The sequence below is a fragment of the Atractosteus spatula genome, chromosome 9 (assembly GCF_055471065.1).
Source record: "Atractosteus spatula isolate fAtrSpa1 chromosome 9, fAtrSpa1.hap1, whole genome shotgun sequence".
Classification (NCBI taxonomy): Eukaryota; Metazoa; Chordata; class Actinopteri; order Semionotiformes; family Lepisosteidae; genus Atractosteus; species Atractosteus spatula.
In genome coordinates, this window is record NC_142714.1 from 38,984,432 (window position 1) to 39,000,122 (window position 15,691).

At 40.1% G+C, this 15,691-nt stretch overlaps 1 protein-coding gene across 2 annotated transcripts in view; it reads left to right on the plus strand.

Moving 5' to 3' along the window:
* LOC148828550 (neurite extension and migration factor-like) overlaps positions 1 to 15,691 on the plus strand; it is a 51,052-nt gene that overhangs the window by 19,386 nt on the left and 15,975 nt on the right. The window contains exons 2-3 of one of the 2 annotated variants that reach the window (XM_088925000.1): positions 4,599 to 8,832; positions 9,339 to 9,507. In XM_088925000.1, the coding sequence (XP_088781126.1) occupies positions 4,599 to 8,832; positions 9,339 to 9,417 (4,313 nt within the window). In that variant the 3' untranslated portion in view covers positions 9,418 to 9,507. Of the gene's footprint in view, positions 1 to 4,598; positions 10,136 to 15,691 lie in introns of those variants that run through there. The other variant, XR_016091536.1, reaches the window with a different exon arrangement.

Below are 15,691 nucleotides of genomic sequence, written 5' to 3' on the forward strand. Positions count from 1 at the left end.
TTTCAACAAAGGTTTTCTTCTTGACACCCTTCCGTGGCCTATTGGTGGCCTCCCTTGCTACAGATCTTCTTGCCCAGACACTCAGTTTTGGAGGACCAACAGTTCTGGGCAGATTCACAGCTGTTCCATATTTTCTCACCTTTTTATTGATGGACTTCACTGTGCTTTGAGGTATATTCAATGCCTTCGAAATTTTCCTATATCCTTGCCCTGATTATTATTTTTCAAGAACCTTGTCTGGGATCTGCTTGGAATGTTCCTTGGTCTTCATGGTGTAGTGTTTCCTTGGAAATGCACTAACTAAGTGGGGAAGCTCCCAGACACAGGTGTATTTAATCTGAAATCATGTGGAACACCTCAACTGCACACAGGTGGACTCCAGTCAAGTAATTGTGACTTGGAGAAGAGAGTTGGTTACTTTAGAGGTAATTTAGGTGTGTCAAAGCAAGGGGGTGAATACTTATGCATTAAATTATTTTCTGTTTTTTATTTTTAATTAATTTAGTAAAATGCATTTTTTTTAACTTTGACATTATACAGTACTTTGTGTTGATGAGTGGCACACATTCTCAGTTAAATACATCATGGTTCCATGCTGTAACACAATAAAATGTGGAAAAAGTCCAAGGGGGGTGTAGACTTTCTATAAGCACTGTATATAAAAAATAATAATTCCTTTGCTTTTATTCCTCAAATCAATAGCATACCTTATTTCGTTATTGTATATATTGTTTATGCAGGAAAAAGACAATGAATGTTATTTGTTTTTACAAGGGGAGTCTGGCAAGACTGTGGCAGCAGTGGATTAATTTTTGTGATCACATGTTCTTGTAACTTCTGTCATTGTTAATGAATGTTCCAAGTTCTTGGCAATTAATTTTTCCTTATTTACGTAGGTGGCTGAAGAAAAAAAAATCTTGCTGTGACAGGTTTGGCAGTGAGAACGAATCTTATTTATAGCACAAGAACCATGCTTTCACTGGGAAATGATTTCATTAACCACTGGCAATATGATGTGTGGCTAGTAGGCGTTAGCTGGACTTCCATCCAGGCATCTGTATTCTATAGGTCCAAGGGATACGAGTCTCTCCTACTCAGGTTTTTTAATTCTTTCAAGGAGGGGGGATGTGATGCATGAATATGTTACTGAATTTTAAGAGAAAGGATCACGGATAGGGAAAATATCTATCTGCTATGCAGCACAATAACATCTTAGAGTAGAGATTTCTGCACATAAATATGGGAGAAATTCATGGTAAGAGGTGACAATTCCTAACCTTTTGCTCCTGTGGCTGTTAGTTGTTAATGGATGAAGGGAGCTTATAAAACTGCTTTATTTTTTAAGGAGCTCTGTGAACCGAGTTTATCATTTATCAAGAAATGTCTGCTCTTGCAATGGACTACTGCAGATTCAGTATCTAAGGTCTATCAATGGCAATGTGAATTTGAGGGGTTTTGTGATAGCTGGCATCCTAGGACAGGAGGGGTCATCCTGGTTGATATGCAATTAGAAGCAACTTTAGCTATTTCAGAGCTTTATATGAGTGTATCTAGTTTTAGCGAGGATCCTAGCAGTGGCACTATGGATTACCAAAATTATCAGCAGGACACAATCTAAACTCCCTAATAGTATAATAAGAACGATAATAATTGGTGAATCTAGCCCAGATGTGATGAAAGCATGGATAAAGTTCATGGTGTCCTGTAGAGAGAGGAAACGTTAGTTAAGCACTATCAATTGAGATGGAGAAAGGACACTGACCACGTTTTATTTGTGTATCAAATGAAAGATAAGGATCAAAAGTCACACCTAAACTCTATTAAAAGCTATTTGAGGTTATTCTTTTGTGAGTCTATTTAGCTCGAATAGTTTGCTGAACAGAAGATAAGGCATGTTTTTATTTCATAAAAGTCCTTCCGCTACAGAAAACTTGTAAGTTTGTGGCTCTCCATTTCCATTATTCTGGATGTTCTTTTGTAGGATCTTTTCAGAGCAGAGTAGTATGTTGTACTGTATCAAAAAAAACACAGTACATAAATTACCCCCCCCCCAAGTAGAATTTAGAACATTTTGCTATGTATCCAAGTATTTTGTGGATATCAGCATCCTTCCCTTTGTTGTCTAGATTAGTAAATTGATAAACAATATAAATCCGTAAGACTTCCTCAAGCTCATTAACTTAAAATGTAGTTACTTGTTACATATATGCAATGATTACCCTTTTTAAATGGTACTGAATTTCATTTACCTTACATTTGCCTATTTCTGTTAAAAATAACTGTGCTTTTTGGTCCCCAGTGGTTCTCTCACTTCTAGTTTCTTTACCCTATTTTGATTGTTTCACAAGGTCAAATCAAAAATTACCTTTCAGAAACCTGAGGACAAATTGATTTGGGAGGTAGTCGTTGGCTTCTCACAGTCACATTCATTTACAGTATGCTGTACCATACTGGTTTTCAGATGCATTAGAGTAGTTTAAACCCCCCACCACCACTTTTATTCCTTTTTCTTACAGAATTTATACATTTCTCCATTCAGCAAAGTATGCACTGCAGCACTGTGAGATATTATTTAGTCCTACCACTAAACCCTCTGAATTTGTGTCAGTTCCTGTAACACTTGTTTCTTGCAGTTCTGGTTTCTGAATATTATTGCTATTTTAATGTAAAGAGCTACTAAACCTTATCCTGTTTTGAAAAATATGTACCCATTAATAAAATATTCCTTTCCATCAACTGTCAAATTCTATTGCTTTATTCCTAAAAGCCGTTCAATACAGGCCATTCAGTATTGCTATACTTGTGATGGCCTTTTTCATTTGTCCTGTTTCCACCCACTGTGCATCTCCCATGTTTTACCTTTAAATGATTTTCCCTTCCATCCACTCTGTGTTTCTAAATCACATTGTAGATTATTGTTGCAAGTAGCAGGGCTTCCTATATATGAGGTTCATATATAGCCCACCCCTTCTACATATACATAGTATCTATTGAAGAATTGATCTAGGTGGCTGTGGCAGCAAAATATTTCTTCAGTATACGGTATTTAGCCATGCAGTACGTTGCATTGAAGAAGACTTAATCACAGGAAATCTTGTAAAAAATGACGAGATCTCTTTTTGGATTAGTGTTTTCTTACTACAAAACTATCTTTCATGACTTGATTAAGTTGTAGATTAAGCTAAATATGTAATATGTTTGAAAGAAAAATGACTGAGAGATGTCTATACGTTTTATAATTTCTACTGTAAAAATGCGGGATGGGATTTTCACGGGATTTTCATGAGTGCGAAAACAGGAGTTCTAGAAATGAGATCACACTATTCTATTCGATTTTTCAACTGTGTAAATTGGCTCCAGAAATGGAATGGGCCGGTTTTTCAACATAACAGTGACTCCAAACATCTGCTAGACCAGATCAAAATTGCTTAAATGAGAAAGAATGACAAAAGGTTTTGGAATCTCCTCACCTTAACACTTTTGGCTTGTTAGGAATGAGCAGTATGAACAGTATGAAAAAGAAGGGTGGAAACACAGCCATGAATATGTTGTGGATGATTAGGATTGAGTGGCCAGAAATAACAAGGATACAGCACTTGGTTGGTGTCTTCTGAGAAGGCTGATAATTTATGGACTGAATAAACGAAAAAGCTTACCTTCGTTTGTAACCTTTCCTATATTTTTATAATAAATGTGAATCAAATTGTAGTTCAGAATGATTTTCCAACTTCCATGTGCAAGCATGCATAATTCCTTTATTATTTATACATAAATAGCTGTGAATTTCTCTATGTGTGTATAAAGCAGTGATTAGTTGTCTAAGCTATATGACTATCTCTATACAGTATATATGAAAAGGGGTAATTAATTGTGTAGATTCAGTCTCTGGTCTCCATACGAGCAGCTGTCACTAAAAAAAAAGATGTATCTATAAATTGCAGTGTACATCTTTATCTAAAGACTCATATAATGATAATTTTAAGTATATTACCTATGTCATTAAGTTGACAGGGTACTATGCCACTGTAAAACGTGTTAAAGCTTTATCTAGGAGACAAATAGCTTCTCCTGTTGTTTTATTATGATATCTAGATGCTTAAAGCTATGTATTTGTGAATATTTGCCACTGTAACTAGCATTGTTATCTAGGTCTATTTTTAAACACACAGCTTCAGGGTGAGGTAAAAGCAAAGATAGTAGTTATTAGTTACATTGCCTGCAGTGCTTAAGGATGTCTCTTTCCATGTGTATATACCTGCTTTTGCTGCAGTTGACTAATTATCCATGGCAAACAAAATCAATACTACATGTAAACCAGCTGTCTTTGTTGTTTAATTATACATTTACTTTAACTGCCAAAAAAGAAAACTGCACTATCACAGGGCAGATCCATTATTTTTTTACAAAGTCTCCTAGTTGAATGTAAATTAGATTAGTAAGCCTGAAGTTTTTTAAATTATTACAAAAACATTTCTTCCGCTAAAGTAACAGTTCCGATAAAAGGTCCACCAAGGTTTAGCAGCAGATGTATGTGTTTCAGACACAGCCAATTGCTGCTTGCTCCTGATGCTGTTTTATGTTTTTTCCTTTTTTCCTAGGATCTCATGACCAGGGGAATAATCTGAAGCCGTATGTTGCTGCAGATGCTGCAGTTATATTCCCATCTCCGGCTACGGCAGCTAACGCACAGAAAGGAAGTCCAGACTGCCACAGAGCACTGCCGTCTTTGGCTTCAAAGGAACCCTGTGTCCTGAGTCCTCCCTCCCCGCTGAGACTCACCGAAGCGCCTGAGCACGCAGCAGATGACTCCTCCACCCATGCCATCTCTCTCACTTCCTGTGTAACCAAGGGGGCAAGTCCCTGGTCCCTGCCTGAGGACTGTGACCGGACCCCCTTCACGATCATGGAACCGGGTGGCATGTCATCACTGACTGGAGACTGCCTGATGCAGCAGAGCCGAACGTGCCTAGGCTGCTTCATTGAATCCAAAGACGGTGTGGACCCGGAGCCTGGTATCAGCCTGAAAATAGGCGATGTGAACCGAGAATATGACTCATGTTCTATTTCAGACATAGGAATCCAATGTATGAGCACAGGGGAGAGTGCAAGGTATGGGGATGAGCTGCTTTCTGATCAGCTGTTAAGCTTTCCCCTGCATAAGTCTAGGACAGCAGACAAAAGGGACATTGAGAAATCTGACAGTGATTCAGAAGACCCTACACAGAAAAACTATTATGAAGGATTGCTTCTGGACAAATGCAATGGAGAGGAAGCCCTGTTGTCTAATCCCAATCAAGACTGGGGCTATTTTGAGTCCTTTATTAGTGAGAGCAAAATGGAACTCCTTGACCTTTGCTCCAAAAATGAACTGTCGGTGAACCTGTTTTCCGAGGAGGATGTCGACAACTACATGTTTGATGACGATGACTCCACCCTTAGCAGTGATGTGTGTTCTTTAAAGATCCGCTACGAGTCCTTCCAGGATAATGTGAGGGAAAAAACCAATGCACTCCAAGAGGAGACTCAGTTTAACTTTTTCCCAAGCGTCCTTGTGAACTGTACCAAAAAAGAGAATGGAGCCATTAAGAAGAATATGGACACTCTGCAGTTCAAAGCGGATGAGATTAGTCTTTGGGGAAACGAGGAGAAGGCAGACTTGAATAAACATGGCAGCACTGCAGATGGATTGCAATACATGACCCCGAAAAGGAACTATTTTTTCGACTCGAACAACTCAACTGAAGATTCAGGAGAATATAGTGATGATAGCTCCTGTACTGGCTCTTCTTACGACACCTTTCGGGACACTAAAGAATGCAACCGCTTTTTGTCCAGAGAAAATTCCAGCTCCTCCAGCCAGCTAAATTATGGACTGAGAGCAAAAAGAAAGGTAAGGTACAGCGAGGACTATCTGTATGATGTGGATTCCATTGAGAGTGAAAGGAATGCAGAGAAACGCGAGAAGCAGCCCTTTGGCCCGAAAGAAGAAGACGATGATGATTGGTGTCCAAAGAAAAGGCGGAAGTCTTCCCGCAAAGAGCCTCCAGTGATCATTAAATATATCATTATTAACAGGTTCAAGGGAGAGAAACACATGTTGGTGAAGCTTGGTAAAATTGATCCCACTCACACAACAGTTAACTTAAATGCTGACCTGCTGCACAAATATGAAAAAATGGCCCCTTTGAAGGGCTACTGGCAAAAAAAGCAACTTGACCGAAGGGAAACACGGATGCAGGGTGACATCAAACATCACTTCCATTTGAATGGCTCAAGCCGTTCCTTTAGCGCAAGTCTCCCCAAAAGGAAATATAAGATTGCAAACAGACTCAGGATTCAAAGAATTCAAACTGTGGAGCAATCACCAAACAAGCAGGGCCCTTCGTCTGATCAGAAGCAGGAAGGCGGCACTAAAGACGACGCAGCCCTTGCAGGCATGCCATTAACAATAGCAGCCCCCAACCGTGCAAACAGATTAGACTCAAATGACATCACGCATGCTACCATGGTACACAGCAGATCACAAGAAAGGGAAGATAAGGGAATGGGAAGTAAAATTGTTAGGATAAAAAAATTCAAAAGTGAAGCCAGACTGAAGAGCAAAAGAATGAAAGCCATGCAGGAGGATTGCGAAAACATAACAAACGTATCAGGCATTTGCCCAGTTTTAGAAAATCAGGACTCTGTAGGCAGCATGAAGGATGCGGCTATTGACTCTGCTACAAACAGCCCCCATTTATCTGAAAACCACACCACTGACGCTGTTGAAAAATCTACTTTTGTATCAGCCACCTGCTCTCCTGACAAACCCGCACCATCTGTGAACGTGTCTACAAGTGTACCAGTTGTCCCCGGAGGCTATCTGCAGACATTGCTAGATGCATCAGATTCATCAAGTAGCACTGGAATCTCTTATTTTTCTCCGCACCCCTCTGGGCAGTACTCCGTCGGTATTTCCCAGGCTGACAAGCAGTTCACTTCCTTGCAGCTTGCACAGAGCTGTGTTCTTTCTCCTCCCTCTGAATCTGAGCTACAACAATCGCCCCAGAATTGCACAAACCAGATTGAGACGAATTTCACTCATATGTGGCATGCGCAGCCCACTGCCAGCCAGCCACCATTTGCATCTGACATTGCAGAAACCCCTATAATGGCTAGCAGCTTTTCTGGCCCAGTACCTATGCCAATGGCAGACAACTTGCCGGTCTCAGGATACAGTCAGCTAAACTTGGACAGCAACAGACTACTGTATCAGAAGAATTATTTGCATGAGCAGGCCCTGCAGCCTGACACAGATTATCAACCGTGCCAGGTGCCATGTGGAGAAGGACATTTCCAGTTTCAGAGAGGCACTCTAAACACGGATAATGGCAGACTCATCAGTTTTGATTCAGTGGGTTCGTTGTCAGCAGCTTCAAGTAATTATAGTTCTTTAAGTTTAAAGTCCTGTGATAAGGATGGAGAAGATGAAATGAATGATAACTTCTTAGCCCACTGTAGCCCAAAACTAGTGATCCAGCAAAGTGTTGATGAAATCATTCCCTTGAAGGAATCAACAGACCTCCTGGATATCTCCAACTTCACTCCTGATAAATTCCGCCACTCTTCCTTGTCAGAGATGTCACCACCTGACACGCCGAATTTGTCTCCACAAGTAATAGGACCAGAAATCAAATCTGTGGGGAAAACAAAAGAATTCCAAGATTCAAATGAAGCTGTTTTAGGCAGCACACAGGAGATGAAGTGGAACTGTAATATCATCCAGCAGCAGGACCCTCACAGTGGTCCATTTGTAGTCAACAGTCATCAATTCCAGTTCCACACATTCAATGACGATGACACAGTGAGTCTGGTGGAGAAAACTCCCTCCCTGGATGCATTCGACAAGCAGGTGAATAACAGTAGCAGTGGGCCAAAGGCTCCAAAAGCAAAAAAGAAAACAACTGCCAAGCAGAGTGCTGGTCAGAACGCTGGCCCAGACCAGAAGGGTACAAGGAAAGCAAAAACTCCAAAGGCGAGTAAAACAGAAAAGAGCAAAACCCCTAGGCAAAGTTCACGATCCTCCAAAAAAGGGAAAAATCCTTCAGAGAGTAAGAGTGGTAAAGGACAGGCAGGAGGTGCCAAACTGCCAGCAAAGTTTAGAAATAACTTGATTGCCTCAGCTCAGTCTCTGAAAGATACTGTTGTGGTACAAAACACTTCAAGCAGCGTCACTGGGCTGTCTGGTGACTGGCCTTTAGTTAAAGAGGCGAATGCCAGTTGGGCAGAAAGCACAATGGCACAGAATAGCAACCTCCTTGACGACGATCAGCGTGAGTTTGAAGAGCCCTCCAACATCCTGTCTAACATTGCCTCCGGGATGGCTGAGGTCCAGCGTTTCATGATGGCTTCGATCGAGCCACTGTGGGGCCCTGCATCAGGGGTTTGCCAGCCTCCTGAATCAAACAGCCTAAAACTGAAAACTCTCAAAATACTGGCCGGAACACCGCCCGACTCCAAGAAGAAAGGAGGTGGCACTGGTTGCCTTGGCACTACAAAAAGCAGAAAGTCAGCCGCCAAGGGAGCCAGTAGTAAAAATCAAGCAAAGTTAAATTCATCCCACAGTGCATTCCCTCAAATTGCTTTGGACTGTAATGCAGGCCCTCCGAGGTGCTTGTTTGATAAGGGTGGCCCTAACCTAAATAATCCAGGCACTAATGGCCCTGCACACAAAAAGATGTACCGTCATAAATCAAGTGCAAAGTTCCCAAGGGATGAAAACAGTAAGGGGAAGCGAGGCGAGCGCGAACCGAATAAGGACTTATCAATGATGGCCTCTTTTGAAAAACTGAGGTAATATTTTGTAACCGTGGCTGCAGTGCATCCCTTCTCACTTTCCTCCTACCTTCTCAGCCCTCTCTCCCCTTATTTTTCCCTGTTGACTCGACACAAAAGTTGCATGGCAAAGACATTCCCCCCCGCCCCACCCCCCACACGTTTTTTTCTTTACTGGAGAGAAAATGAATAACTTGCATGAGAAATTCTTGTACTTGCAAACTACCTATTGAGTAATTGTTTCCAGCTTGACTGGTTTCTTTTAGAAAAAAAACTACCATGGCTGCAATTCTCTGCTATGTTGCTGCTTCAGTTTTTTTCTAATTATTATTTTGTTTTTTGTTCTATTCTTATAAGCCTTGACAAACAACTTTAATACCTGAGCCTTTTTGTGGAATGTTATTTTTTTGTGAAACTTGCTGCCCCTTCCTGACAATATCACTCTCTTTGTCTCTGTCTATACATAGATAGCTCAATACAAATGCTTTAACTGAAAACATAAGCACCCTGTCTTTTGTATGCAGAATATGGACGCCTTCCATATCTCAGACTGCCTTTTTCAGCCTGACTCGTGTTATGCGGGAGAACTACAACTTCCTGTAGAGAATCATATCACCCCTGTTGATATATCTAAAGTCACCCTAGGAGTGTGGATAAATGGTCATGCATTTCTGCAGGGAGCCAGACTTCAGTTTTCTTAAAGCAACAGCAAAAAGGGACTTTTTCCTCTTTTTTTTTTGGAATGGCATTATTTGTTATTGTTTGTTGTCAAATATGCTTTTTTGGGGGGGCTTTAGTGAAATGGACTCCCTCTTCGAGATTAATTTCTTAACAAGCCTGGAATACATTTTAAAATTGCTATTAAATTCTTTCCGAATTGCAATTTTTGTTAATGCCAGTTGTACAGAAAACATATGCACTATTTGCAAAAAAAAAACAGAATTCATGTGCCAAACTATGAACAAGTGACTGTACAGACAATTTTATATCTATATGAACATTTCATGTTTTGTTTTGGGACTCTTAATGGAAAGAAAACATTCCAGAGATGCTATATTTTGGAACAATTCCCCGTTGAAAAGCACCTGCAGCCAACAGTAGGACAAAACCATTCATTTAACCAAAATCAAAAGACTTTGTTTTTATTTTACATTTGGCTGCCAAATTCAACTTACCTCAACATCACCCGGCATTGTGAAGCTCAATGTGAAGAATCCTGTTGAAAGCTCTTAAAAATAGTCCTCTATACAGAATGATGGAGCGGGATGAGTATGAAATGATTCTTGCTGGATGCTCCAGGACGTCTGGAATGCATCAGAGGGTAAGAATATGTACTGTGTTTTGTATGTGAGTTTTGTTGTTATGTTATGCCGTATTGAATAAGAACACCACCTTAAGCTTATGGTTTTTACGTTACATTGTAATAGTTGTTTAACCCACTTTAAATGCTGTTTTAAGAATGTAATTGTCTTTCTATTGGGGCACACACGTGCTCAAATGCAAATTGCTGTCATTGTATGTTAAAACTTAAATAGGTTATGACATTAGTACATAATTAAGTAAAGTGTCACTCCAAGATGTGTGCTCTTTTAAGGCTTCACAACAATTCAAATGTTTTCTGACAAGACAAAGTGAAGGTGGGGTCTTCAGATGTCTGGAAAGTGTGATTGCCCTCAACAGCAAATACCTGAAACACCAGATTGTGGTAACACCTTTGAAAAAAATGACAATCCATTGTCAGAAAGCTGCTCTTCATGGTGAGGTTCATGGTAGCCTGAAGTCTTTCCCAGGGTGCAGTGCCAGACTGAGAGCATATGAGTTCCTTTAGAGTACCCAGTCAGACCTAGGCAGCATAGGTAGGAGGTAGGAGAAAACTGGAGTACATGGAAAATCTCGTGAAAACACCAGGAAAATATGCTAACTTCAAAACGAATCCCAGGAATCAAACATACAAGCCAGAATCTGTAAAGCAACAGTGCCAACCACTATGCTGACCAGATAAATTAAATACAGGTTGTTACATAAAGGCTATAAACATTTATTTACACTTTGTTTTTGTAGGTTTTGGGTAGCCCTTCAGCAAGTGCTGCTTTGAAAAAATGGAACTTTGATTCAAGGCAGAGAAATCTCTTGACTTACTGATACCTGTGATAAAATATGTAGCTGTGCACTGTGGGATAGTACTGTATAAGAGGTTGCAATTGGTATGACTTGGAACACTTCATCAACAAGAGCTATGTGTGTGTTTATAGCCAACTGTGTGTGGCTATAAAATAAATTTCTATCCGTCATATTTTAAATATAAATTGTGGTGTTAAATGACCTCTAGTTTTCCCTCTAGTGAGAACATATTTACCCGAGTTCAGAATTTTCATTCAACTTCATTTAACTAAAGCAACAAACCGGAAAACCGCAAAGGAGTCTTATTAAATTATTCAATGTTTACTTCTGTAGAAGCTTGACGATTTCTTATAAAGACAGTATCTGTATTCATCAGTCCTGTGATGCTTGGTATTAACCTGTTTTTTTATAGAAAATTAGTACCAGTGCTCTGAATAATATAACATTGCTACAGTTGTTTATGTAGCATACCTGTTATTTTTCTTGTCATAGTTGCATTGTTTGACTGTGAAATGTTGAAGTCAAAATGGGTTTTAGAATGTTTTATGTCTTGCCCTGCTTCTTTTGGGAAAGAGAATGGTGTGTATGTGTTGTATGAGTTGTTGTGTGTGCTAAGTGTGCTTCCAGAAAAACAAAGGGAAAAAAAACTGGAGGCAGTAACTGACAAACACATGTATCAAGAGTTTTATCTTGTTTTCAGTGTGCTGATGATATGCTTACTGTATACTTCGGATATAGTCATCAGGCACCTCCTCGGTCCTCCTCAGGTGTCAGTAAAGTTCTCGTCTATGGCCCCTGCTATCTCTGCTTGGCTCCATTACCTCTAGATTGACATATGCTATCCACCATCTCGAATCTACATCAATTTCTTCTCCGGAGCTCTCCTCGCCTTTCACTTCATGCTTTATTTCTTTCAACATTTTCATTAAAGACATGAATTCCGCTCCTGTCACCAGATGTGGCTCTTTCTGTCTCATCCACTGCGCATGTGCTGGGGCTCAGGACAGAGGCCCCCCCTCGCCTGCAGGTCTCGCTCTCACTTTACCTGCTACACCCACATCCCCATCATTCCTCTCCAACAGCAGTCTTGTAGCATACTGATCCTCCATCTCGGAAAAAGAATTTGAAAAATTCTGGATCATGGCAAAATTGGTTTTGCATCATGACCATCACCTAGAGTCTTCAAAACATCTTTTGTTAAAAACCTCAGGACAAATATACTATTGCAGATGAAAACAGCTATGGTCCAGCAGAACGTTCATGGAATACTGGAACAGAAAGGCAGCATGTACAGTACATAGCAAAATAGTATAACTGGTTTCTCTTTTCTCTTCCACCAGTCTGGGCACGCTCTCATTTCACTTAAAGGCATAATGAAGTCAGCAGGTTACTGTACAGCTAGTTCAGAGCATCAGTGGTGACCACAACACATTTGTTTTATTTTTATTTCACTTAACTACAAGAAATTGAATAGTAGCATATAATTAAGGGAGCCACAGTAGTTTTTACTGCTAACCACATTCAAACTTAACCTCTGCGAACTCTTTACATAAACATTTCACAGTAAGCATTTACATTCTCAAGACACATCACAGACTCATCTTCATTGCATATTTAAAACTCTTTTGCTTCTCATTTCTTTTCTTTATGCTTCAGACATATGGCTTCAACTCATCACCTAACCACCTTCCATGGAAGTAGTGCATATATCTTCTTTATTTACAACTTACAATGACAGGTCTCATGCTTAGGTATCCCATTGAGGATCCTCCAACATACCTTGCATATTTTAAGCATAGGTTTAGTTCAGTTTATCTGGTACATACAGTACCTTGCTTGGCAGTGGTGTAGCCAGGATTAAATATCTGGGGTGGCGGGGACACCTACTGGGGTGGCATTTTTAAATGATATTATTTGCCTTCTTAAATAGGATGTACTACTAAAAGGTGTATTACTATTCTTCTCTGCACCATTTACACTGGTAACTCCTGTTTTACATCATGAGTGAGGAGGAACTAACGCACAAGCAGAATGGATTTGTGCAGAGCTTGTATTCACACCAGAGACGACTCAGAAATATGCCCAAGCCCTGTTATTTCTCACCGTATTTTGTCATATTTTGAGAGCATCTTAAAGAGCTTTTAAATAAATTACAATAAAAAATGAAAATAATTCTCAATATAAGATACAATGGGGTGACAGTTTCTATTTTTTGGGATTCTTTAATGTCATGTAGTCTTGTTTTCTTAAAAAAAATTAATGAGTTGTTGCATAAATAGAAAGGAACATGTACTTTGACTTGACCTACAAACACAACAGCAGTTATGATTATATATTGCACAATTAACTGTATAGTATGCATTAAAGGCCTTTTCTGTGAAAATCCACTGGCGTGCCACTTGTGCACACACAAAAAATAGACTCAAAGTGGAAATAAATGCTTCAAGTGGGTTATACCCGTGACTGGTGTGAAGAGAGAAATTGATTAATATGGGCGTTGATTAGAAGTGGTTAAAAGCACTGCTGATGCACAGTGTTTTTAACAAGTTTAAAACAACTGGATGTAGTGATTGTTGTCCTGGCTGACAAGGTTTCTCACAAACTTATCCAAATTATGTGCTTTCATTTGCTCTGATTTAATGCTGAGTACTGAGAGACTGCCCTACCTGTCATCTGCCGTAATTGTGCGTAGATGCTTCTTCACCAGTTGAAGAGCTGTGCTCTCAAGTAGCACTACTCACTGGCAATCCTGCAAAAGTGAAAGAGCTGATGAAACACTTCTATGAACGGCTCTAAAAATCTTGTGAAGTGAACTAAACAGGAGGGCTTTTCCATTCCTCCAGCTGTCTTCCTCCCCATAAATCTCTTACTTTGGTGCAACTCATGTTCCAGTTCCTCCACATCAGACTCATAAGTGCTGGCCAATGACAGCAGAGCTTCCTCTTCTACACAGCTGCTGGTCAGTGCCTGTATTCCTTCCATTATATTACAATTTTATTTAGAGAGACACCCCTGCATCTCACCAAACATGGTATTAAGTACAGCACAGTGTATTCCTACTCTAAAAACATTCTTATACACTTCTTGCTTGCACTGACCAAGTGTGCATGTGATGACACTATCTTGTAATTTACAGCTCGTCTTTTTTATCTCCTCTGAAAACTTTGTTGTACTGACATTGCACTGTTCTGCACTGTAAATGATCTCATTCCAAAACTTATCAAATGCTGATTCAATACAGTTATCACAAAAAAATGCTGAAGAGCTTCAAAAAGCTCAATTGATTTGGTAAGGTTCATATTTGGTGACTGGAGTATTTCTGAGTGAACTTTTGCATCACCTTTCTTGAATAATGCAAGAAGCCCTGTAAATCTCAGGTCAATTTGAAAAAGTAAAACCCTAGCTTCTACAGCTCTATCAGAACTGTTTTCATCACAAATTGTCTCCTGCACCCTAATGACAGCTGACAACCTTAAGGTTTCTGCAGGCTAAATACCCGCAGGCCCTACCTTGTGTACTTAGCCTTTGGAACTTCCTTGGCATGCCTCCAAACATTTCATGTTGCACTTCAAGCCACTTATGGTGAACATAACAACCAGACATTCAATTTCTCCAGTAAGGAGAAAAAACATGCAACCTGTGGCACAGATTTCACAGACTCAACAAGTACCCAGTTTTAGACAATGTCCATTACAATTGGCTTTAATTGCAGGTTTGGCTACTGCTTTGACTCTCATGTCCAAACCAGAATGTTTTCTACTCCAAACGGATGTTCCATCATACCCTTGCCAGCAGCAATATCACCCTGCAACTCATAACTGACAACCCACTGAAGCTAAACAGGTGTGAGCCTGGTCAGTACCTGGATGACCTCCTGGGAAAAACTAAGATCGCTGCTTCAAAATGATGTGGGCCAGTAGAGGGCGCTTACCCTGCAGTCTGCGTGGGTCCTAATGCCCCACTATAGTGAGGGGGACACTATACTGTAAAAATGCACTGTCCTTCGGATGAGATGTAAAACCGAGTTCCTGACTCTCTGTGGTCATTAATAATCCCAGGGAGTTTCTCGAGAAAAGTAGGGGTGTTACCCCAGCATCCTGGCCAAATTTCCCATTGAACTTTACCAATCATGGCCTCCTAAGAATTTGCATCTGTGAATTGGCTTCATCACTCACTGATAGCTGGTGCGTGGTGAGCGTACTGGCGCACAATGGCTGCTGTCACATCATCCAGGTGGATGCTGCACATTGGTGGTGGTGGACGGGAGTCCTCATTACCTGGAAAGTGCATTGAGTGGAGTGTCCAGAAAAGTGTTATATAAGTGTAAGGATCCTGGATCCTTGACCAACAATGTATTCTTTGTAGTCCAACTCATCTTTCTAAACAGCCAGTTATTTCTTAGGTCAATCCTGCAGCATCTAAATGGTCTGCCATTTGGTTTTTTAGGAAGCTTTCACGTGTTCCACCATTACAGTAATTTGAAGAACATGAGACATTTCTTCCTTTTTCTTGTTTCATCTGCTGTCACAGCAAAGTGTTCATTCTCTTTAACCCCACTTATAATCTCTGTTTTCAATATTTCTGCTAAACATGGCAGAATTTAATTTTGAAATGCACTAATTGACTTTGCAAAGTCTGAGTCATTTTTTTTTCTTAACCAGTGGGTTGGGTTTACCAACTAGTTGCAAAAGTTCTAAAAAATGTCTTCTGTTCTGACTGTTCTGACTCATTGTGACCTTTCTGAGCTGTATTCTGA